The sequence below is a fragment of the Alligator mississippiensis genome, chromosome 13, assembly GCF_030867095.1.
Source record: "Alligator mississippiensis isolate rAllMis1 chromosome 13, rAllMis1, whole genome shotgun sequence".
Lineage (NCBI taxonomy): Eukaryota > Metazoa > Chordata > Crocodylia > Alligatoridae > Alligator > Alligator mississippiensis.
The window spans coordinates 16,241,035-16,265,558 of record NC_081836.1 but is presented as its reverse complement, the minus strand read 5'-3'; the positions used below and the strand labels follow the sequence as shown (position 1 = coordinate 16,265,558).

The 24,524-nt window shown below is 45.1% G+C and overlaps 2 protein-coding genes across 5 annotated transcripts in view; both read left to right on the top strand.

Annotated features, from left to right (window-relative positions):
* The window catches only part of CEP104 (centrosomal protein 104), a 38,836-nt gene extending 32,873 nt beyond the window's left edge, over positions 1–5,963 (top strand). For 3 of the 4 annotated variants that reach the window (XM_059716653.1, XM_014605796.3, XM_059716651.1), the window contains exon 22: positions 150–5,963. In XM_059716653.1, the coding sequence (XP_059572636.1) occupies positions 150–286 (137 nt within the window). In that variant the 3' untranslated portion in view covers positions 287–5,963. The remainder of the gene's footprint in view (positions 1–149) is intronic. The other variant, XM_059716652.1, reaches the window with a different exon arrangement.
* Positions 5,964–9,866: 3,903 nt separating this feature from the next.
* Positions 9,867–24,254, top strand: LRRC47 (leucine rich repeat containing 47). Its single transcript, XM_014605784.3, has 7 exons — positions 9,867–10,536; positions 11,484–11,945; positions 14,659–14,775; positions 17,232–17,347; positions 20,662–20,764; positions 21,462–21,551; positions 22,673–24,254. The coding sequence occupies exons 1-7, from the start codon at positions 9,889–9,891 to the stop codon at positions 22,913–22,915; spliced, it is 1,779 nt and encodes a 592-aa protein (XP_014461270.3). The 5' UTR covers positions 9,867–9,888; the 3' UTR covers positions 22,916–24,254.
* Positions 24,255–24,524: the final 270 nt, after the last annotated feature.

Below are 24,524 nucleotides of genomic sequence, written 5' to 3'. Positions count from 1 at the left end.
GTAAAAAATCATCTCCTGTTAGGAATCCCTGTAATACCTCCATCACTTTAGAAGTCAATGTAATGTTTTTTGTTGACCTTGGATGTAAGGCACATATCTAAACGTCAAGGCTTGAACTTGATGTGCGCATGCCTGTGTTCTTTTCGCAGGCAAAGCAGGAGGATTAGCTGTCACCAAGCCAGTCCCTACAGGAGCAAAGCTGCGATCCCCCACCATAGGAAGTAAGATCCCAACCCCAAGAGGGGGCATAAATAAAAGCACTGGCAGAACATATGCAAAGCGATGACATGAAAAGTACTTGTTTCCTTCATAACTGAGCAAGTTTTTTGCGATGCACATTTGTGAGCTTTGATGGGAACATCAAACTGCACGTTTCACCTGAACTCCCCTCTGCTGTCTGTTAGTCATGACTACTGCTTGCCCTCTTTGGTTTCCCAGTGTTGTGCATAACTGCCCCAAGAGCCTACATCTTACTGCTTAGTGACCTGCAGACTATGGGAAAGGTCCTCTGGCCTAGGGCATTCCTTTGTCCTTCCCCAATGGCAAGAAGAATAGAAATTGGCTGCAGAATCTCTTTTTGCAGCTTTCCTAGGAAAGGGGAGTCCCCAATAAGTAAAGAGCTAGCTGAGCCAAATACAATGCTACCCTCTGCAGCAGCCAACAGAGGTTGGGGCAAAATGGCCCAATGGGTTGTGGCTGTTCCCCTATTTAATGGGATGACAGTTGTCTTGTGTTCACTTAAGTAGCCTGTTCGCTGGGGCTGAAAGGAACAGGCATCGACATCAGGAAGCCACAGTTTTTAGTTCTCTATGCTATCCAGTGGCCAAAGAAGGCCAATCTGGCACAAAACTGTTTCAGAAGGAAGCTTTAAGATGTTTTGTTCTTTTGGGCCCAGTCTCATATCTGCTCACAAAAGTTATGGGAATATAATCACCTGACTTAATCAGTGAAAACTGGTAACTGCAAAATTAGCTTCTAATTGTTCTCTGCCCATATTTGCTTATTTGTGTGACTGATTCCAAGGAATAGAGTCACTAGTACTTCTTTATAATCAGAGACACCTTGATACAAGAATAGGACTATAATAAGATACAGAATGATAGTACAAAATGTCTTTAGTATATATTTATGCACTACTCCAAAAGTCAATACTAATAGTGAAACTATCACATTTAGACATGGGAACAATTTGGTGAGAAATAGTGAACAGACTAGCTATGTTCTCATTGTAGCTTTCATGCAGTTATCCTTGTCACAACAATATCACAACTCTCTGGGTCTAATGTACAAGTAACAAAAAAAAATGTAGACAGTAAATCAGTAGCAAAAATATTCCTTTACTATGGAAATGGAGGATTTCAATATGGTTACTGGTTTGTAGCCATGGAATGATGGTGTAATTAAACATGGGTTCTTCCTAGGAATTTTACCTGCAATGCTAGTCTTTTTTCTTGCTTTTTTTTCCTATTTTGATCCATGTGTTCAGTATAATAAATAAGTCATAAGAGCTACTTCCTCTAAGATAAAACCACCTATATATTTTAGGAGTACACTTCTATATATAGCATACGTATTAGACATTTAGATCAAGTACTTAGGCATAAATTACTCTATCAAGTAAGATAATGTAAAAAGCAGGTTGTAAACCATTTGAAAAATGACAAGATTATATTTAAATAGATGCAGACTCATCCAAACCAGTGAATACCCATGAAGTGATCAGCTTGTGAAAAGGCAGATTCAAAGCTAACAGTGGAGGAGGAAACAATGCAAGCTAGGAGTTTTTTTTTTCAGATCCCACACTATCCAATCTGTAGTTTCTCTTCTTGCAGCAAATGCAACCCACTTTGATGCTGCAAAGAAAAGCATTGGGCCATTCTCTGGAGACTTTATTTCACTATAAGTTCAACTGCATGAGGCATAATTTCACAGCTGGTGGGTAGCAGCCTGAAGTGTTACCCCTTTTCTTATTTTTTAACTTTCAACACAACACTCTGCACTTCTTTGTCACTTTACAGCTAAAGAGCTGAATAAATTCTCGCTCAAACAGTGGCTGGGAATAGCAAAGGTTCCTTTGGATAGAACTTTATGAAATTGTGCAATTAAACTTACCAGTACAGGCCCTGTCTGTTAGGGGAAATACTTGATCCAAAAATGGACAAGAGTTATGTGATGAAAAGATTTTGCAGCTTTTTTAATAATTAAATTAGTATGGATGTACAGTAAAATGGTCATATGTTCTATCCTTTTTGTGGGCAAGTAGCTTTCTTTAATATTGGCTAGATAAGCCAATGGGGAAAAAAAGGAAAAATTGTTCTGCAAAGTGTCTCCCTGCTTGTAGACAAAAAAAAAAAACACCACCCAAAAAATCTACTTTACCAGACGAAGCAGCATGTTATTTCAACCCAGCTCCCCAGCATCTGTGTAGAACAGGTGCTTCAGCATGGCTTTTTGGTGCTTTTTTTAATAGACTAGCCAGTTGCCCATCAAGAATGATGGGGGGAGAGAGGCTGGGATGGAGTGTGCCACCTAACACCCCATGCTGCCGCTGTTCTGCCTCTTGCAAGGGGTGGGGTGGGGGAGGAGCAACGTTGGCCTCGGCTCCCCCACCCTCTGCCCGGTCCTCTGCACAGCTTCCGAATCGTGGTGGCGCTCCCCCACGCTGGAGCACTCCGATTGACTGTTTCCGTCAGCCAATCAGAGCACAAATAAAGCATGACGGAGAGATGGACAGACTTAGGCTTTTATAATATTAGAATGATTCAGTCAGCCATTAGATAAAAGCACCAAAAAAGTCCCACTAAAGCTCCTGGTCTAATGCAGACATCAGGTGTCTCTTCTTGGACATGTGCTGGACTCAGTGCGGGAGCGTGCTGAGTTTAAAGTAAAGCACTGTTTTTTTTTGTTCTGTTTTTGTTTTATGTCTGCAAGCAGCCTCTCTGCTCAGGGAAAAATGCCACCCATAATTTACAATCCGTGCAGATGAACCCATGGTAAATCAGCAGAGACTGCCCTTTCAGTACGTACTGAAATAAGGAGTCAGTCCTACAAGTGAAATCTGGGACTTCCTTTTTTTAAATAAACTTAAATTTCTAAATCCCTAGTTAATGCTGGGACTCTGCTCTGAACAGATTGGGTGAACGTTGGCTCTTGACAGCCTGATAGCTTGGGAGCTCCTCTCTTACTTGCGACTAAGCATGCCTTAGTCCCTTTAGAAGTGGCTTAAGTTCACCTGCAAAAAGGCAGTCTTGATGTGGAATGAATGTCCACTCATGGAGCTGGCATGGAATGGCAAGTGTGCTTTAAGTTCACACTTCAACATATTTTCTTCTCCCCAGGGAGGAGCTTTAAATGTGGGAAGGGGCTTTTAAGAACTGTAAAAGTAAAACAAACAAACTAAAATGTATTTTAATGTTGTTTAAAAGTCACTCTCCTGACTCTGGCACCCTGGCTAGTTTTAAATCTGATTTAATAATAAAGTTTGTTTTCCTCTCATTAGCTGTGCAGTGAAGTAAGCATTCATACACCGGAGCACGTGGCAGCAATTTGCTTTATCAGAACACAGAGTGCTAAGGAGTAGGTGCTAAAATGCTTTCACGCCATGGAACAACACTTTAACCTCCCCGTTTCATTATCAGCTTCAGGACATTTCCTTCCAAGAGGGAATGAATTGTTCTGCATCTGTCCCCACAATGGGTACAGAAATGCCTGATTTATAGTCCTCTTATAAGTGATATTTTTCTTTTGCTGCATTGAAGTGAGTTTGCTGTCTTGTATTTTGTATATGTTGTACTATATTTGTAGTGTACAGTTTTTATAGAGCTTTTCATGTGCCCTGTAAATACCTATGAATTTTATAAGTACATTTTAAGTATGTTGCAATGTGTCTTTTGAAACTGCTGTATGCAATGTTTTGTTTATATATATATTTGTTAGAACCTAAATGACACATCCATTGTAAAAACAGATCCTGGAGTCCCTTATGCAGCCTACTTCCCAGTGGTTTTGTATAATGAGTGGGAATTGGGTATTAAGATTCCAGAATACAACTTGCTTTGAAAAGGCCGAGACCTGCAAGCTTTTACGTGTGTACACTCAGTGAAATCACACCTATGTATTAAGAGCAGGGGCGGGCAATTATTTTGGGCGGAGGGCCACTTACTGAGTTTTGGAAAGCCATCAAGGGCCATGTGATAGGCAGCCAGGGAAGATAAATATTAATTTTCTAAATGTTTCAGGGGCCCCGCAGGCCGGATAGAATGGCTGCATCCGGCCCTTGGGCCGCATTTTGCCCACCCCTGGTCAAGAGCCTCATTTGCTGGATTTGGTCTTCTCATTGCAAATGCTGACCCCTCTTTGGTGTTAGCAAGTCTTTTAACTTGGGCAAGCAATACTTGAAGGCTTTTAGTTAAACCCTACACCCAACCTAAATTGCAAACATACTTACTGTTCTTTAATTTGATTAGGGGAGCATCCCAGATTAAAAGACTTTAAAACTTTTTATAATATGGTTTACAAAGCCTCACCAGTTGGAATAAGGGCCATATTTACTATTGTTATTTCATCATTTGGGGGGCATATCTACACGAGACCCTAAAGTTGCAGTAGACTAATTTCACTACACATTAGCCCGGCTGGCAAAAACTGTGCTGATGTGCAGCAGAATTAATCTACTGTGTATTTGCGTTACAAAAACTATTTGTATGCGCTGATGTACAGTAGCGCCAATTATGGTGCATTAAGGTTAGTACATTATGGCACATGAATGAACATGTAGACATGCTCATAGTGGCTGCCGGATTTGGGAATTATGTTGTTTTTCACCACTTGGCTCTGCTCCCTCATGACTTTTCCAGCTTGTTTTTTCATTGATGTTTAGAAGTTGTGATGCTTAACTGAGAAAGCAGTGTGTTTAGGGTACATTCCCCAAATGCATTTCCCCCTGCTTCATTTACCATGATCCATGGGAAGCTTGTGAACTGCTTTCCTGCTTTGCTACTTCAAATGGCTTTATACAGTTTGTGGCTGCTCTTTGTGTAACTCTTCAGCTTCCTTGCATTCTGTGCACTAAACTTTCTGCTTAAATGTGTTGTCATCACTGTTGCCTGCTCAACAATTGAGCCCTGGCACAGGCTTGCACTGATTCTGGTGTCTCTGCTGGTCACTGCATTGTCATGCAGTCTGTGGAACATGTTATAGGCAATCTTGGCGCACATGGCTGAATAAAAGCTTGTAATCGTAAAACAGAAGCTACCTGTGGTAAAGACTTGAACGGTGTTTAGAGGTGAGCCAGTGGAAATTTTTGAAGACCTTGACCCAATTTCACTAAGCAAACAGTGATGCCATTTATCATTTTAGAAAGGATTTAACCAGGCTACTTCCTTATTTTAAGAAGTCTGTTTTCTATCCCCTGATAAAATAAACACCAGAGTGAAAAACAGTGAAGCATGTTCTCATGCCATGCAAAAAGAAAAGGAGGTATCTAGTGGCTTACATGATGTCTGGACTTAAGTATTCCAGAGCTCAGTATCTTTTGGAGGGGCACTTTTTGCTGGGTAAAGGCCGCCAAACCTGCTTAGCACATGTATGCTGTATATCAAGGAAGGCTTCTGTATCCTGCAGAAAGGAAGGTCAGCCTTTGGCCCCTACATCGTATTTCTTCCATCAGAGACCACTAGGTTCTGCAAACATCTGCCAGTAGTTTTATTTCTCATCCATCTGAACTGCAGAAGCTGTTCAAGAGCAAAAGCATATCATCCCACCAGGAGTTCACCCACATCTGAGGCTGCTGTTGGGGAATTCCACTCCTGCAAGTGATCATTTGTCTGTTGAATCATTAGCAGTTACTTGATCAAATAACCTTTGATCCCAGCAGTCTTGTAATTCTCACTTCTAGTGAAAGGGCACCTAGGTGAAATTATGTAATTTGTATCACTTTATTTAATAAAATTAATCTATTTTAACAGGCTGTGATATCTTATTTGTGACAATCCCCCTCCCCCGAGTTGATGTCTGACACACATGCTGGGCTCATTTGCCTGCCTGTGACTGTAGCTAGCTTTTATCTGTTCTTTGGGTTTTTTTGTTTTTAAATTAAAAAAAAAAAAATCCCATGCCAAATCTTTCAGGGTGAAATGAAGGCAGCATGCACAGCACCCTTAAAACATGAGCTAAAAGGAAATGCAGACTTCAAGTTCTTTCTCAAATGAGGCATTTGTGAGAAGCAAGTCTGGGGCTTTTTTGGGGTGTGGGGGCAGTTATCTGTCTGTTCGGTAATATCTTTTATTGGACCAACTACATTTGGGAGAGATGTCAGAGGTTGGAATGCTTATTCCTTGAAGATCTGCTTTGATTCTACTATTGTATCCTAACCAGTTATTGAGAAATATATACAACAGCACTGAATAGTGACTAAAAGCAAGCCATGCTGGAGCAGCAGTAATCACTTTCCTGCTCATCTCCCACTTCTGGAAAAATGGTATCCTATTTGTAACCTTGCACTCCTGTCAGTAGTCCCTGAGCAAAGTGATGCATGAAGGCTACAAACCACTTTTCATTGGAGTTTTGTTTGATCCAAGACCCTGGGCGTGTCTACACACGACGCTACTGTGCAGTCATTACTGTGCATTTATTTAGTATTTGTATTAACAAGTACTAAATAAATGCACAGTAATCAGTTACTGCACAGTAGCACCAGCGAACATCTTTTAGGTGATGCTACTGCACAGTAACCTAATAATACCGCTCAGTAGCATATTAGCACTGTCCATGCTGTGATGCACCACTGTGCAGTATTTTTCAGTTACTGCAGTCAGCATCTCATGTAGACACGCCCTGTGTCCAAAACAAGGAAACGTTCTAAAAACTTGAGGTGATAAAAAAATGCCAACATTTACTGTCCCATCAAGGACTTAAGACTGCAGAACTTGTATTGTTGACTAGGACCCTAAGGCATGTAAGATTCCAGCTCAAGGATTATAGACATTTTTAAATCCAGCTGTGGCACCAAAAATCAAGTTATTGGCACTGACTATAAAAAAAAAAAAAGAAAAGCAACAATATATTTCTACAACACTGGTATTTTTATTAAGTCTATTAATAATAAATAGTATCTCACTATATCCCGTAAGTGAAGTTTGAAGGCTGTGCTCTAACAATTGCATATCTGTTGGAAAAAATGTCTTAACCTGATTGATGCTATTGCAACTCAGAACAGTCTTAAAGGAAATAGTTTAATTGTTCTTTCCTTCCTGGAAGACGAGTTTGTTCACCTCGAGAGCAGTTTTTAAACTTCTAAAGGAGCACCTCTTCCATTTTTCTCTAGGTGGAATGGGATTCCCCACAGAACACAGATCTTGTGAAATGGCTGTTTAATTTATGGCTTAGGCAACTTTTTTTAAAACCAGCCTTTGTCTTCAGTAAGAAAGAGCCTCAGGTAAAAGGACTGACCATCTCTGCCCCCCAGGCAGGTTTGTAATTTTGCTCTTGTTCCAACTCCCGGTATTGACAGGCTCAATATTCTGTACCCTGGATGCACTGCTGCCAAAGCAATCCTAGAGGAAGAGGAGTAGAAAGTCTGTGCGGCTGTAAGATAAATGCAGATGCTGTCTTGTATTATAAAGCATCCTTAACAGCCTGTGACAGCGAGTCTGTTCCTTTAGCCCGGTCTCCTGTGCTGGGCCTACACTAGAGCACTTGATGTACTGGCTGCCTGTACTGTTACAGAGCTGGGGCATCTGGATTGGAGACCTGCAAGGTTTGCTGTACCTCTACTCTAGATTTTGCAGGATGGGCCAGGGGACCACTCTGGGACAGCAGCAGAAATACAATCTGGAAACATTCCAGCCTGTCCTCACGCTAGCTTAAACTGACTAAACCTAATCTCTTCGGACTGGTTTTAAGAATGCTTGCCAACACTTAGACAGCTGCTGTCCTAGAAGTAGCAGTGCAGCATCTCTATAGCTAAGACACTATAACCCTATACTGGAGTAGCAAAGCCCTGCCCTGTCTCCTGGCCACTGCCCAGGCCTCACTTTGTTGCCCCTTTTGGCCTCAAGATCCCACCCTGTTATCTTACCTGCCACACCTTGATGTTACAAATTGACAGGGAAGCTGCCCCTAAAGGGCCAAGTGGGTTTTGGAAGTTAGGCCTTTGTCTTGGCTGAGACCCCCTGGCCTCGTCCCACTTTACTTTAGCTGAGCCCTTCAGCCTGAAGTCGGCTGCCCCAGGATCGCAAGCTACCAGGCCTTGGCTCTGGCCATGCCGTCATGACCTTAGGCTCCTCAGCCCCTGGTTTCACTCTCATGAGTTTTGGGCTTGTGCCCCAATCTGTTGCATTTCTCCTTTCCTGGATTCTGGGCCCCTGGTCTCACCCTCTGCAAGCCCTGGGCTTACACAGTCTCTGCTATGCCTCACCCCTCATGGGCTCTGGGCTTGTGCCCTCAGTCTCTGCTGCCTGACCACCACAGCCCTTCTGCCAACAACAGCACCTAAGCTATGGGGTGCCTGTGGGCACCCTTTTCAGTGGCCTCCACCCCTGTAGCCACAACCTCCTCCTCTGGTATATACACAAATCAAAACACATGAGCATCTGCTCCACAACAAAGGGAGCCTTTCCCAAGGCTAACCTTGCCCTGCACAACCTCTTTCCCCAAAGGGCCCTGAGGCACTTCCCTGTGTCTGTTCAGAACACAGGGTTTCCTTCACTTCCTCTGCAACTCGGTGTCCTTTCTCTGGGCTACATGGGCTGGCTGACTCCCTCCCGCTGCTCTGCCCCCTGCCACTCCTACAGCCAGACTATCCCTCTGATTTGGATCCAGTGCTTATAAGTGTAGTGATGCCAGTGCAACCACTCCCACCTCCGCTAAGGACTTAATGCAGCAGAGGCCAAGTTCCTGCTCCCTGTGAAAATGGCTCCACCTTTTGCCCAGGACAGCCAGACTACCGAACCTGTCTGGGGTGGAGGATTATGGCAAGGGCTGCAAGCAGATCATTACGCCCACCAGAGCACCTCTTGTTGAAATCATCCCTGAGGCAGTATCCGCCAACAGCGTGGATGCCCGAGTTGTAGGGACAGCGCAGGAGATGCAAGCTGAAGGGAATTTCCAGAAACCTGAATACGTCCGGGTGCAATTTATGTTCTGCTCCCTCTCCCGCCCCCTCACTGCCTTCCCTGCCATGCCCATCTCCTCCCTCCCAAGGTAGCTTGCTCCCTGTCTACAACTGTCCCAGCACCTTCTCTGTTTTCCAGAGCAGGGTTGCAATCCTTCCTGCCCAGTCAAGCCTGGGGCAGAAAGAAACCGAAGCCGGTAAAGAGAGAAAAACAACGCGCACACCTAAGGGTGACCCTGAAGACCTATCTATACCAGGGATGCTCGAGCCCTGGCTCACGGGCCAGATATGGCTTGCGGAGCCTGTCATCCAACTCTCAGGGCCCCCCATAACTTTGGTGGGCAAAACACGTGCAAAGCTTGATCAGGCCACTGGAGCGGGTCTGCGCCGCCAGGGCGACCTGCGCTGTCGGACCCCTCCCGCTGCAGCGCTCTCGGAGCCGGGCCTGGGGCCTGCACTCGGACGCTGCAGGCCGGGCTCCCTGGGCCCGGGCCGCGTCTGGCGCTGGGCAGCGCCGAGGTGCTTGAGCCCGAGTCTCTGCTCACAAGCCGGTGTTACGCACGGCCTGTCCCGACTCGCGCAGTTTGACGCCAACGCGGCGGGAGGACACGAGTAAGGGGCACGACAGGAAGCGCCGGGAACCGGCAGCGGGCTTCCAACGGGCCACAGAGGGGCACTTCCGGGCCGCTCTACCCGCCGTGGCGCGTCTCTATGGTGAGCGGTGCCGTGACCCGGAAGCAGAGGGGGAAGGGAGGGGTGGGGGTGGCGAGCTAGCCATGGCGGCCGGCGGCGCGGAGGCTTGGCCCGAGCTGGAGGCGGCGGAGCGGGAGCGGCGGCGGGAGCTGTCGCTGGCGGGCGCGGCGGTGGAGGCCCGCGTGCGCGCGGCGGGGGGGCGGCTGCCGCCGGCGCTGCTGACCCTGCGGCTGCTGCAGTCGCTGGAGCTGAGCGGCTGCGCGGCGCTGCGGGAGCTGGGCCCGGGGCTGGCGGCGGCGCTGCCGGCGCTGCACACGCTGGTGCTGCGCGGCAACGGGCTGGGCCCCGCGGGGCTGGGCGGGCCCGACGGCCCCGGGCTGGGCGGCGCGATGCCGGCGCTGCGCCTGCTCGACCTGTCCGGCAACGGGCTGGAGGCGCTGCCCGCGGCGCTGGGGGGCGGCCCGCTGCCCGCCCCGGGCCCCGCCGGCCTCCCGCAGCTGCGCAGCCTCAACCTCAGCGGGAATCGCCTGCGCGAGCTGGGCCCCGGCCTGGCGCGGGCGGCGCCGCAGCTGCAGACGCTGCTGCTGTCCGGGAACTGCCTGCGCGCCCTGCCCGGGGGGCTGCTGCCCGCCGGCGCCTCCGGCCTCCTCCCCCTGCTCAGCCAGCTGGAGGCGGCTGACAACGGGCTGCAGGAGCTGGACGCGGGCATCGCCGACCTGCCCGCCCTGAAGGTCCGCCGGGCATGGGAGGCTGGGCGGGGGTGCGGGTGGGACCCCACTGGGAGTGGGAGGGGCAGGGCAGCGAAGGGATACTGCTCTGAGCGCACAGAAACCGGGCCCTGGGTGTCAGCGCTTCCCTGTGCTGCAAGTCGCGGGGGACCCACGGTTACAGGAGCTCCGGCGCTGGTTCCTCTTTCTTAATGGGCCGGATGGTTTTTGTGTCCCTGGGTGCTCTGCGAGCTGCAGCTTTCAAAGCAGCGACCGGTGCCACCTGGGTCGGGAGCAGTGTCAGCTCTGCCTGGGGTGGGAGCTGAGTTGCTGCTCTTCTGTGGCAGAAATATTTTTTTGCAATAAGAGGGAGCGGGGGGAGGGAAGAGGTTACGTGTTGATAAAGTGGAGCGCCTGGACTGCTTTGGTGGATGTGGGCTGAAGTAACTAATTTCTCTCTTTTTGGAATGAAACAACAGATTTAAATGCAGGCAGTTTTATTTTGTTTCATACAGACCAATTCACCTCGATGCTGAGGCCGACGGTTCTCAACCCAGGGGTTGTAGCACCCTGGGGTACCTTGAGATCCTTTCAAGGGTGCCACAGGCTGCTACACAGCGTTAGCACTTGTTAGGTGTGGAAACATGACTCACAAGATAAAGCCCAAATATATCAAACTGTTTTTAACACTACAAATTCCTGTTTGACCTGTTCTGGTCTCTTTGAATTGTTTGCAACAGAAGCATTGCTCTCATATTTTTTTGGTAGTCAAAAAATGAATGAAAAGTAAGAGCTGTCATTTTCCAAGGGGTTTCCTTGAGTCTAAAAACATTAAGAACTGCTGACTTAGATCATCCCATTCATGTGGCCTCTAAGTAGTTGCATTACCAACTTGTCCCAGGGCTGGGATACACCCAACCCTTTAAAAATGGTAAAGCTAATTTTGTAAACTTTTTTTTTTTCTCCCTCAGACCCTGGATGTTTCCAATAACCAGTTAACTGAAATCCCAGTTGAGCTTGCTGACTGTCCTAAGTTAAAGGAGATCAACTTCAAAGGGAACAAACTGAAAGACAAGCGCCTGGAGAAAATGGTTAATGGCTGCCAGACAAAATCGATCCTGGAGTATTTGCGGGTTGGAGGCCGAGGAGGTGGCAAAGGAAAGGGGAAGCAAGACAATGTGGATAAAGAGGAAGGCCGGAAAAAAAAGAGAGAGAGACGTCAGAAGAAGGATAGTGGTGATGGGGAGCAGGATGAACTGGAAGAAGTGAATAAACTATTGATCAAGGTTCTACATATTTCTGAAAATCTAGCTCCATTGGTAATTAAAGTGAGTCCAAATATCAAAGAAGTTCGGCCGTTCATCGTATGCTGCGTGGTGAAGGGCATGAACTTGAAGCCAGGAAATGCCTTGAAGAGATTTCTTTCTGCACAGGTAATTCTTGAGAGGTTATTTTAGAACTCTGAGTGAATGCGTTTCATAGATTTCAGGGTTGGAAGGGACCTGTTAGATCAAGTCCGACCCCCTGCCCTGGGCAGGAAAGAGTGCTGGGGTCAGATGACTCCAGCCAGGTGTTCGTCCAATCTTCTCTTAAATACCTCCAAGGAAGGGGACAGCACCACTCCCTTGGAAGCATATTCCATATTTTGGCAACCCTCACAGAATTTTTTCCTGATGTCCAATATAAATTTGCTCTCCTTCTGTTTGTGGCCATTGTATCCCCTATTTCCTGCTGTCCCCTCCCAGTGAGTTTGTAGACAGCCACAAGATCACTTTTCAGCCTTCTCTTGTGGAGACTGAAGAGATTCAGGTCCCTCAATCGGTCCTCGTAGGGTCTTTCTGTCCTGTAGGCCTTTAACCAGACGAGTGGCCCTCCTCTGAACCCTTTCCAGATTAGCTACATCCCTCCTGAACTGCAGCACCCAAAACCGGATGCAGTACTTGAGCTGCAGCCTGACCAATGCCACATGGAGGGGAAGTATCACCTCCCTAGACCTACTTATACAAGAAAGAGTGTGGTTAGCTTTACTTATTACTTCATCACATTGACGACTCACGTTCATCTTGGAGTCGACTACAACTCCAAGACCCCTTTCCGCAGTTGTGCTACATAGAGTGGTGCCTCCCAAGTTATAGGAGTGTTGATGATTCTTCCTCCCCAGGTGCAATACATGGTACTTATCTTTGTTAAACTGCATCCTATTCTGTTCCACACAGTTCCCCAGCCTATCCAAATCCACCTAGATTTGCTCCCTGCCCTCTAGTTTGTTTACCTCACCCCATAGTTTGGTGTCATCTGCCAGCTTGGACAGGGTGCTTTCTACTCCCTCATCCAAGTCACTAATAAAGATACTGAACAGTACTGGTCCCAGGACAGAGCCTTGGGGGACTCCGCTGCCCACATTCCTCCAGGTGGAAACTGACCCCTCCACCACCACTCTCAGGGTGCGTCCCATAAGCCAATTTTCCACCCACCGGACTGTGTAATAATCTACATTGCAACTGTTTAGTTTATGTATAAGAATTGGGTGTGACGGTGTCAAAGGCCTTTTAAAAATCTTAAGTAAATAACATCTGTGCTCATTTGAGATAAGGCTGAAATAAACAGAAACAGTCTGGTTTGGGTTATGGACCTCATTGCAGACAGCATAAGGTAACTATAATCACAGCAAGCTTAAACTTAGTGTGCTCTTCTCTCTGATTTCTCCCCAGTTTGTGGTATCACAAAACTTACACCAGATCACTTGAAACTTTCTGCATAAAAAATAACGGTAGTTCACTCAGTACAGGGGGAGGGTGTATACTTAATGCCTTTGTATACTTACCTGGTTAAAAGGTCATTGTAGCTTTGTCTGTACCTTATTTATGAGAAATGAATAAGTACAGGATCATGTTAAAATCAGAGATGTCTGAGACCTCTTGGATTACCTTTTTGCTCAGATCAAGTGTAGTTCCTGTTTTTCCTTTTTGTTTCTAGGCTGTCAGTTTTCTACAGCTTATGAAATGGTTTTCCAGTCTAATTTTCAACTAGAAAATTGTTGGCATTCATCTAGTTAAAGCACACTAAACCTTTGCATTCTCTTCAAACTAGAAGGTGGTGTGCCTCCATTTTTAAAAAAAAATAGTATATTCATCATCTTGTCCACTAGATGGCAGGTGCTAGCTTTAGTTAATTTGGGCTGTGCTGTTTATTTCCCAATGTGGAAATGGTGAGTTAGTAAAGATCACCTAAAGTGTCTGCTGTTTATTCACATGCTTTAATTTTGGTCTCACAGATTTAAATTTACTTCTACAAATGCATGGCATCATAAAGGATTAGGCATTAACAAATGCATTTGGGGCAGAGTCATGTTTCACTTCATGTGCCCAGGTGGCATTTATCCAACTACTGCTTGTGACAGTTAAGCAGTTTGTGATCCTATTCCATATGCAGTTTGGAAATGCAAGTGCTCACATGACTACTGAGCATGAGTAGTAAGCTGTGCAGTGGCCTGGCAGGTGTGTGCCTCCAGCCCTGCCTAACTCCCTAAATTGTAGCCGGACAAAAACCCGCAAGTAGTGGGTGTTGCAGGAGGAGGGAGGCTGCCCTGCAAGTTATTAGGGTGCTGGCTCAGAAAGCAAGGGTCCAAGGTTCCAGGCCTCTATCGCCCAGAGGATGTTTGGACCTACCTGTGTTCTTCTTCCCAGCACAGTGCTCTCTGCCCACCATGGTACAAGTTAGGCATTATCCAGAGCAACTGCATCTTGCATTCAGCAGTCATTAGATATAATGGACAGCAGGTAATGAGGAAGTTTACATAACGTGCAATGCAGCTGTTGGATTTCTTGTCATCCCTATTTTTATGGAATCACTGTAAAAATGGAACTACCCTGTCATTCTCTGCATTATAAATGGCTAGTGAGTATTTCCATTGTCATAGGAACAATAGTGATTTTGCTAACAGTTAAAGACAGCAGTTGCTTCCAGCCCTATCCAAAACAAGGGAAAACAGAAGTTTACCAAATGGAATAGGATAACATTGGTTTGAGGGGAACATGTTTTGACACTAAGGAACTGTTAAGTTTAGTGGAGAGTTACCTGGAAGTTGGTACAATGTAAGACTTGGTGTCCTTCATGTGTTTTGATAACATTTTTAAATTTTGCCAGACCAAACTCCATGAGGACATATGTGAAAAACGAACAGCAGCCACCATTGCCACACATGACCTGCAGCTGATCAAAGGGCCTCTGCTTTATGATGCTCAGCCACCTAATGACCTGAAGGTAGGATAAATAGCAGCGTCTTTTCCGTTGGGAACTGGACAGTAATGGGAGGAAGTGGTTTTAAACACTTGGAAAAATGAGAGAGAATTTAACTGGAACCAGGAATAGAATTCAGAGACTGTGCTGACGTTCCACACCCTGACAGTTCCTACCTATCCCAGGCCCAGAAGACTGATGCTTACCATTGTGTGCATGGATCAGGTGACCTCATTTAAGGTGCATTTAGAATTTCACCCTTGCTCACAGGGTAACTTAAACTTCTTGTTGGGAAAGCAGTCCAAAACTTTCTTTTCCATAAAAAGTATTCTTATCTTGCTTGCTGTCCACCTCTGCCTAGGGTGACAGAGGTGTTGGTGTTTCCCTGTAAACAGTTGCACTATACTCGTCCTTTCACCTGTGTTGTGCTGTTGCCATCTCAATGTTCACTGAAGAGCCATAAAATGTTAGGATGTAGCTGGAGTGTGGTGCAGTATACAAGGTGTTCATTCACTTGAATGTATGTGAAGTGATCAGCAGCAGTCTACAAGGTAATCCAACCAATCCAGGCTCTGTTATAACATCCAGTCTTTCCTCTGTATCTGTTTTCATGACTGCTTTCCAGTGATAAAATGACTTGCAGCACAGTAATATGACATGGGCATAAGCTAAGCTTACCATGTAACTTGCAAGCCAGGTTACAAAGCACTGCTTTAACTTTTAAATTGGGGAACTCTCTTTGTGTGCAAATCTCCCTTGTTGGGGCATATCATTTAATCTGTTAGATTCGTTGTTGTTCTAATGAAAGAATTAAGGAGCCTGAATATTGTAAAGACAGAAAACAGCTCTGAGCTGTTGCTGTATCCCACCTTCCAGAGCTGTTTGCGTTGTTTGGCACTTCTCCATTCATGTTCTCAACTGAGCAGGGACCATACCTCATGTTCAGGGCAGTAGGTACAGGAGTTCATACAGGAATCGACCAAGCGTGACTTCTGTAGGGATGCATTAGTTGTTCTTATCACTCAACACATGACAGTAACAAGGAGATGGGTTAAGGAAATTGTTTACACTAATCTTCGGGATGACCAATCAGTTTGTTTTTAAATTGGATACCAAGCCAGTCGCTGCACAGGAAGCCTTCATCCCTAGAGACCTGCAGTTGAATGTGAGCATAGTCATTCAGGTTAGATTCCCAGACTGAATAGAACTGGGGAAGTTGATACTTCTTGAATAACAAGTAATAGGAAACTATTCAGTGCAAGCAGTCATACCCTTTAAAAGCTCTAGCAGAATATCACCTATTTTGTTACTTGGGCTAGAATTAAAAAAATTATGCTCCTTTTCCAGGATGTTCCAATGTCCAGTCAGCTAATCTGCAGGTACAACTCTCTACAGAGAGTTTGAATGTAGAGCTAGACTCTTAATGGTCTTGAAATAAGTACTTCTTAAAAAAACAATTAAATAATAACATTACAACCTTTGAGTGCTATAGTATGTAGTGAAAATTGCAATGGAAATATCTGGTTCGTCTTTTCTCTGGTTTTTAGTTCTGTCTTGCTAAATGTGGGCAAACCAGCATTCTGGCAAAACAGTCTAATGCTGGAAAAGAGGTTTGTCAATCAGTGCCTTTTAAAATAGATATTCTTGGTCTTTCAGCTCTTGGGAAAGACTGAACTTTGTGCATCTCTCGCTATTATTAGTAGTCAATGTTTGCACAGGGAGAGGGGTTAATTTGTCATGTCACCTCTACACTGAGAGACTGATGAAACTTACAGTGCACTGACACCTTCCACATTTTCTAAGTGTAAATTGGGAACCCCGAAATGTGAGTTACAGGTTTAGTGAGACTTGGAACATCCAGAAACCTACCTCATGCCTTCACCTGTGTCAAACCCAGGGATACAGCTGATTTTAAGAAGGCTTTTTTCAGTCTCTGATAGTGCCGGACTGAATTCCATTTCCAACTAACAAAGAATTTTTTTCATGCATCAGCTTCAGCAAAGGTACAAGAAGACTTCTACACTTGCCTCTTTCTTAAATAGTCTGAGGCAATAGAAAAGTCCTTAGGCAATACCATGGCTCAGAAAGAACAGTCTTGGCCACACACCTTATTCCTGACTGTGTCCCTTGTTCAAACAATTCCAAGATACACACAACATTAACAAAACAAAGTACATACCATAATTAATATGAATGACTGTGGTGTGGCAGCACAAACAAGAATCCTGGAAGGCAGTCTATAAGCATGCTAGAGCAGTGGGAATGTTTTTTCAGGAGAATAAAATATGCTTGGATGTTTCACAAGATCCACTCTTGTCTAGTTCCAAGGAATGTGTTGAAATTGGTTGGAAGAAATTTTTAATTGAACATGAAGCTATAATTTCATTTTTTTTCCCCTCTGCCTCTTATGAATTAGTTCAAATAGTCCTGACAAAGTAGACTTTTAGCCCATACTTATGTACTTTCTCTCCATCATGTAGATAATCCCATTGGGTCGGAAGGAGATCAAGGCAAAGGATCTTGTCCGACAGTTGCAGTTAGAAGCTGAGGAACAGAGAAAACAAAAGAAGCGTCAAAACATCTCTGGATTGCACAAGTCAGTGTACTGTTCCACCTCCCTCTTTTATTCCCCTTGTGTATCAGGTGCATTTTGGCAAATTTAAAACTACAAAAAAAAAGTAACATCATTGCAAAGAACATTGTATATGTGCTTTTAAGTTATGAAATGCAGTATCTGATGGTAACAAGGCTAAGATGCGCCCCACATGAGCACTTGAGAGCCTCAGTACAAGAGGAATAGTGACAAGAAGGTATCAAACAGCAATACTGAGTGAAATGTGGTAGCTGTGTGACAACTTTAACTCCACCTAAATCAAGAGTTACCATATTTACCTGAATCCAAGATGATGTTTTTTTCCCCATTCAAGATGGGGAAAATAGCCCCTCATCTTGGTTTTTGAGTGGGGGAAAGGGGGGAGCAAACAGGTAGCTTCTGTACCTCCAGCTCCAGCCCTGACCCAAGCTCAGAGTCAGAGCTGCAGCTGCTGTCCTACCCAATGCCACGTCTGCTGCCCTCTCCCTGCCCCCCTATTTGCCTCTCTGGTCCTGCTCTGGCCCTGGCCCAGAGCACATGCTGGCTATAGCCTCAGTGCAGCCAGAAAGTAGCAGTGGCTCCAGACCCAGTTCTGGCTTTAATCCTGGCCCTGGAGCTCTTGCCATTGCAGTTGCTTCTGCCTGGCCAGGCAGGGGGCTGGCAGTTCTATACTGTGGGGGCTTGGGCTGGAGCTAGATCTACCACTGGGGCTAAATGGTGCAGGGGCTGGCAAGTGGTGTGAGGGAGCAGGCACTGGGAAAGGGGGGCAGGTGCCAGGAGGCCAGGTGTGAGGAGGCAGTGTTACCACGCCTGTGGTGCTAAAGGATCACTAAAGCATAATCAACCCAGAATGAACCTAAAATACACAACACACCAATCAGCTCAATCAGTTCCAGCCTGCAAGGGGCTGGGGGGAGTGGGAAGAGGACAGTCAGGCAGGGGGTGCTGTGTGCAAGTACACTTGCACGTGCTTGCCAGGCAGCCTGGAGAGCAGCTCCCCACAAGTAAGTCTGGCGGGGGGCAGGGGGGTTGTATATTGAAGCCCCATAGTGAGGGAGGGAAGGAGTTGAGCAGAGCTGAGGCTGGGGCTGCTGCCTGGGAGGGACATGGGGCCCGGGGGTGGAGTGAGTGGGGCAGGGCCCAGGCGGTTCATTCTGGGGGGGGTGAAGGTTGGCTGGTTCCCTGCCACTAACTGCACTCCCATGGAGGGGCATGGGGGGCACATACCCCCCAGACTTGTGCACGGGGTGGGAGTGGGTGTGGGCGACATGCTGTAGACTCAGCTCCCCACCCTGCTGTCCTTTCCCCAGGGCCAGCAGGCAGGACTTGGCACAGATGGTCAGAGTGGGATGGGGAAGCTTGATGCCGCTGCTGTGAGCCCCACGGTGCCATGGCAAAGCACCCCCTGCCCCCGGCAGCAGCAAGGGGCAGAACTCCACATTGCCACCCGCACTGCTGCTGGGCAAGCAGAGGACTCTCTGCCATGGCGGCACAGGGCTCATGGTGACAGCATCGAGCTTCCCCACCCCACTCTGCCCTGCCATGCCAGGTCCTGCCTACTGGGCCGCAGAGGTCCCAGGGGGTGGGCAACAGGGCGGGGAGCCCAAGCTGGAAGCGAGCAACCTGCCCCTGTGCTCCCCCCGCCCCCAGCAATGGGCTCTGCTCAGGCTGTGCTGCCTGTGGGGGAGGGGGTGCAGGACTCCACACTCGGCTCCCCCGCAGCAGCCGTCATTGCCTCCCACGTGGCAACTGGGGCTCAAGTGCTGATTCAGGGGTCAGAGGGCTGTGGCCCTGGCCCCGTAGCCCTGGCAGCTGGGGGCCCCTTCAGCAGGGATGGGGGGCTGTGGGTAGGGAGTGAGAGGCACCAGCGGAGAGGGCCTGGGGGGGGTGAGGGGCACTGGCATATCAGGGCTGCTCTGCTTCACAAAGCAGTGAGGGGGGACAGCTGGAGCTGGACCCATGTCCTGGTGAGCGAAAGGGGAAGAGGAAGCTCTGATTTTTCATGGAAAACCCCCCAAAATTTATAGGTATTTAGAAGTTATTTTATTATAGTGACTGAGGTACTGGTAGGCTCCCAAATTGCTTTAAAGTTGTAAATATGTCAGTAAAACATGTTTAACTGATACCTATATAAATAGTGGCATTTCATGCTAATCATGAAAAAATGCTGATTTGGGGGGTTTTAATGAGAAGATTTGTGATTTTTTTTTTTTTCCGAGAATTGTGATTTTTAAGCAGAGAAAACCAGGATCCCTGTTGATAGTGCTAGAACAAAAGCTTCCTGTGAAAGCAAGCTCAGGGCTGTAGCTGACAGTGCAGATACAAAATGCAAAAGAAAAATTCCAATAATAAGGCTGTACAAAAACTTAAGCAATGGTTAAATAAGGCTGAATATAAAAGAAAAGTTCAAATGATACTATAATTCACCACTCAACCAGGTGCAGCTACAGCTAAATGGGACAAGCTAACCTAACAGCAGGCTGCTTGCTTCCCCTGCCCCTGCTTTACCTATCTCAATAGTGGGAAGGATGAATTTAAGATGACACCCCCCCCGTGACTGGATTCTATATGTGGAAAATTATAACACATTTTTACACTTTCCGTGTGTAGAATCTAATTATTCGGGGGGTTGTCTGAAATTCAGAGTCATCTTGGATTTGCGTAAATGTGGTAATTGGACAGTGGTTAGAAGAACATGCGTAGTTTTTAGAGGCAAGGAATGACTTTGGGCAAGTGAATAGAGGGAAGCCCAATAGAAATACAACTTAGCCAGCATGTGTGTCATGTCCCAAGTTCTGTAAATGGAGGAACTTGGAAGGGACTTTTCAACTTTTATGGGACTATCTCTACTGTAAAGGAAAATGTCATGCTGGGCTTCCTCTTGTGCATATTAGGATGTCCTCATGGGACCACTATAGTGTAAGCCTTAGGGAAACTTCTAGGTGCGCAAGTGTAGGGTTGTGCACAGTTACAAAAGCAGTGGAGGAAGGATTGAAGATAAAATATCAAGTAGCTGACCTAGGATGCCATAAAATGAGAGCATAAGTGCTGCTGTGTTTTGAGAATTCTGAAAACATTAAGAGCTTATTTGCTCACTTTGGTAATACAAATGTTACACTTCGAAGTGTTACTGGGGCTTGGTTCATGCCTCCCTTACTTGCAGCCAGTGCAGGGCAATAATTCTGTTGGTATATATGGTACCTTGCTTGCTTTATCTTTGCTTTCTGTCACATCTGAAATAAGTTACTTCGTCATGCCTTTTCCCCCCATTCTGTTCTTCATGCTGCATCTCAAATTTGCCCTTTTTTTGTTGATAGGTACCTACATTTACTGGATGGGAAAGAGAACTATCCCTGCCTGGTAGATGCCGAAGGTGCCGTGATTTCCTTCCCACCGATCACTAACAGCGATAAAACAAAAGTATGAGAGATTTAACCCACCTACATTTGAGTCTTAGTAATAAGGGAAACAGGCAGTGCCTCAAAACTACACCTGATTTTGTTCCTCATCAAGAAAGGAACAAGAACCTAAGAAAACAATATGCAAACATGCAAGCCCCTTGAGTTCAACATAGGAATGTTTAAGGCCTGCATCTGCATCCTCTATGCTAAAATCATTGGATTAAAAGTAAAATTTAGAAGTCATAACTAGACACGGTTCTTTGGGTGAATCGGATATCTTTTATTAGACCAACTTAAATAGTTGAAAAACAATTATTAATTTGGTCTAATAAAAGATATCCGATTCACCCAAAGAACCTTGTCTGCCTATGTCCTTAGACCAACACGGCTACAACCTACACCCCTGAACTCATAACTATGTATTTATAATGCTAAATTTCTGTAGTGAGCTGTTGAAAGGGAAAATACCTTGTCCTGGAATACAGCTGGTTTTTTAAATGCCTAGTGAATGAAGTGTGTACATACAGAACTTTCTTATAAAGTTAGGGGGGGTTTACCATGTAGCTGGTCACTTGGATCTGGGTGTTCTTCCCAGAATACTAGCTGAAATATGATATTTGCAAAATTTTTTGGAATTACGTTTTTTTAATTCCATGGTTTCATACAGCAGTGCACTGCAATTTGTTTTCCTTTTCTGAATGTGGAATATTCTTCAGATCAAGAAAAGCACAAGTGAACTCTTTCTGGAGGTGACGAGCGGTGTCAGCCTACAGATCTGCAAAGACATCATGGATATGCTTATCCTAGTAAGTAACTCAAGAACCTGACTCCACCTCCCCTTTGTGTGGACGTTTCTTAATGAGATTGGAGTTTCTGACTTATACTGGAGAGACATGGAACTTAATTTTGTCTTCTCTTATTTACCAGGTTGTCTTTGGCTCTGTGTTAATCTGAGGAGACTTTAATTTGCTTATTCAGAAAGCACCAGTAGATTTCAGTCTTACATGCATTCCTGCATGCTAGAGATGGGGATTTTAATTATTGTAACATTGACATGCCCAAGCCAGTGATTTGTAGCATAGTCTTATTACTGGACTCATTCTTCTATGGAGGTTTTAACAGTTCAGCTTCGAGGCATCTTCAGTTAATAAGTGACCAAAACCAAGCATAATGTGTCTTGCATCTCTTTTCAGCAACTTAGTGTGGCAAGAGCTTTATACTCACATTTCTAAGTCTTTTCAGCAAATCAGGCTAAGGTGTTCCAAATATGCAAGTGGATTTATAGTGATAGACACATCTGCAGTAGGAGCTAGGCTGGCTTCATGAAACCACTTTTCACATATGCCTTACTCTGATGGGTGTCTTTTTTAATTAATGTAGTAAAATTTAGTACATTCTATTGAAAATGGCAAATTTGCAAATAGAAGTTAACATCCTGCTCTATACTTTCTGTAGTACAAAAATCTGAGCTTTTAGTTTTTGTCAGTAGTAACTCTCATTAACATGTTCTAAAGTCCAAGTTAATTGACACGTATATAGTCAATACACAGCAGTATTAGAGACAACTTGAAATATGATGAAAGCAGAGTTGTTAAGAGTGATACTGGAGCAGGCCGTCTTTATTTAAAATCCAAAGTGCTAGGACACAGAGCCTGACTTGAAAACCTGCTTGTGCAAGATTTGGGAACAGGAGTAACAGGAAGGAATGCAAACAGAATAAAGTGATCTGCAGAGCAGTCTTCTGTACACGTTTATGAGACTGCATGAATGATTTGCTGACATGTTTTTTGTAAGAGGGTTTTCATTACAGTATCAGTCTTTTGATGGTCTGCTGCTTGGAAATAATTTAGGTTCCTTAAGCAAGTGGTAAGCCATCTGCATTCACACTGAACATTGACATCTTTAATTTCTTTTATTCCTATACCAGAAAATGGCAGAACTCAACAAATTCACTTTGGAAAATAAGGAAGAAGTATCAGTCTCCGACGATGAATCTGATGTGATTTCTGGACCTCCAAATTTAAATCCCAGCCAGACGGTACATCATGAGAACACTCCATTAATAGTGGAACAGGTTCGGGTTGTGGACATAGATGGAAACTTAAAAGTACTTTATCCTTCCAAAACTGACCTTACTATGGCCTCCTCTCTTTTAACTGTAATCCGTTAACAGCCATCAAGCTACTACCTGTAAAACATTTGGGGTTTTGAACATATTCTGAAGATATCATTTGTATATGATAATTTATATTGCACCCTTTTTTCTTTATTTTCATTTTTAAAGAAAAGATGCAACATGCCCTGCTTCAGGGATGCGTAAATCCTTCAGTTTGATCATACAATGGCAAGGAATGCTGCCTTTTTTCCTGCCTTAATAATAAAAAAGTCCCAGTGTTATAATTGGTTAAAGATGCAAATGTCTCTTAAATGCTTAACTTGGGAGCAAAGTGTTTATATAGTACAGAATTCTTATCCAATTAAGCTCTAATATGTATACTCTGGATAACCTTGGTAGAATTCATTGCCCTGTCCCCAAGGAACTGTGAGGTAAAATACCAGTATAGGAATTGGTGTCATAGCCAGTGGACTTCCTCTCTGGACCTATTTTGTTATTTTCTCCCAATAAGTTTTCCAGTGGTAAACTATTTTACAACTTCATTCAGCTAAGATGGACTGCATAGTCCATTACTAAAAACAGGAGGTGAAAACTGAAATTCTGCTATCTAATAGATCATTATAAAGTTAAGGCTAATGTTAATCATACTAATATCAGTCTTAGTTCCTTTTTGTGTTTAGTCTAAACCTGAAACACCACAGGCTCTTTAATTTATTTGTTATTAAAGAAACCCCTCTCCAATCTAATTGTGGCCAAAAAAAAACATAACATGATAAGATTTTCCAGCAATGGTACATACTTGATTCTGCTTCCATTGCTCACTAAGGCATCCTAAAGTCAAATTAACAGACATCTGCTACTGTCCTGGTGCAGCTTAGAGCTGCAATCTGCTCATGGAAATGTCAGTCACAAGTAACCCTTCCCATGCCCATTATGTGACCTGGCCAAGGAGACTGCATGCTGTATCTGAGGTCTTTGCTGAAACCAGCTGAAGTTCACTTGTGCGGTTGGCTGGGTCAGGGCTGGTGCATCACGTGAACTCTCCCTCAGGTTGCTAGAGTAAGGAGCAGCTTCCCAGGGGTGAACCCAACTGGAATTCCCTGCATCGCCCTTCATGGACATAGGAAAATTGGGTGATATTTTTAACAGTTCCTTTAAACTCAGATGGCTAACTTGAATGAAACCAGCCAACTACAACATTTGCAGTCTGTGTGAGAGAGACGTTACAACCCAGCTTGAAGTGCACGGAAGATAATAGCTCCATAGTGAAGGATGAGTTGCAAGATGATTAATTTTTATCAGAAATGAGCTGCCTTTTATTGAACTGCTGGCTGTGTTCTGTGTTTAAGATCTGCAGAATGGATGGAAAAAACTAAAGCGATGGTACCTGCAACTTACTGTCAGTGTTGTTTTTTCTTCTGTGCTGTGTTTACAAGTCACATAATCTGCCCAGCTTGCACCTGTTCACCTGGTGTCTGAAAGTGATGCTCTCCAACAGTGAATCTCTCCCCTTGAAAACTTTATCTTACCTAGATTTCTTTCTGCATAGTACTGAGATCAGTCTAGCATATCTTCTCCTGTTTTGGGTGCCCGTGCTAGGCATGAGTCAGTGGAAAGAGGAGGATCTTATATTTTCATTATATGCTCAGAAAACTCTCTGTCT

Excerpts from the sequence above, each read along its gene's own strand:
- LRRC47 (XM_014605784.3), top strand. The coding sequence starts at position 9,889 with ATGGCGGCCGGCGGCGCGGAGGCTTGGCCCGAGCTGGAGGCGGCGGAG. Across the intron at positions 10,537-11,483 it reads CCGACCTGCCCGCCCTGAAG|ACCCTGGATGTTTCCAATAA; the intron begins GTCCGCCGGGCA and ends TTTCTCCCTCAG. Across the intron at positions 11,946-14,658 it reads AGAGATTTCTTTCTGCACAG|ACCAAACTCCATGAGGACAT; the intron begins GTAATTCTTGAG and ends AAATTTTGCCAG.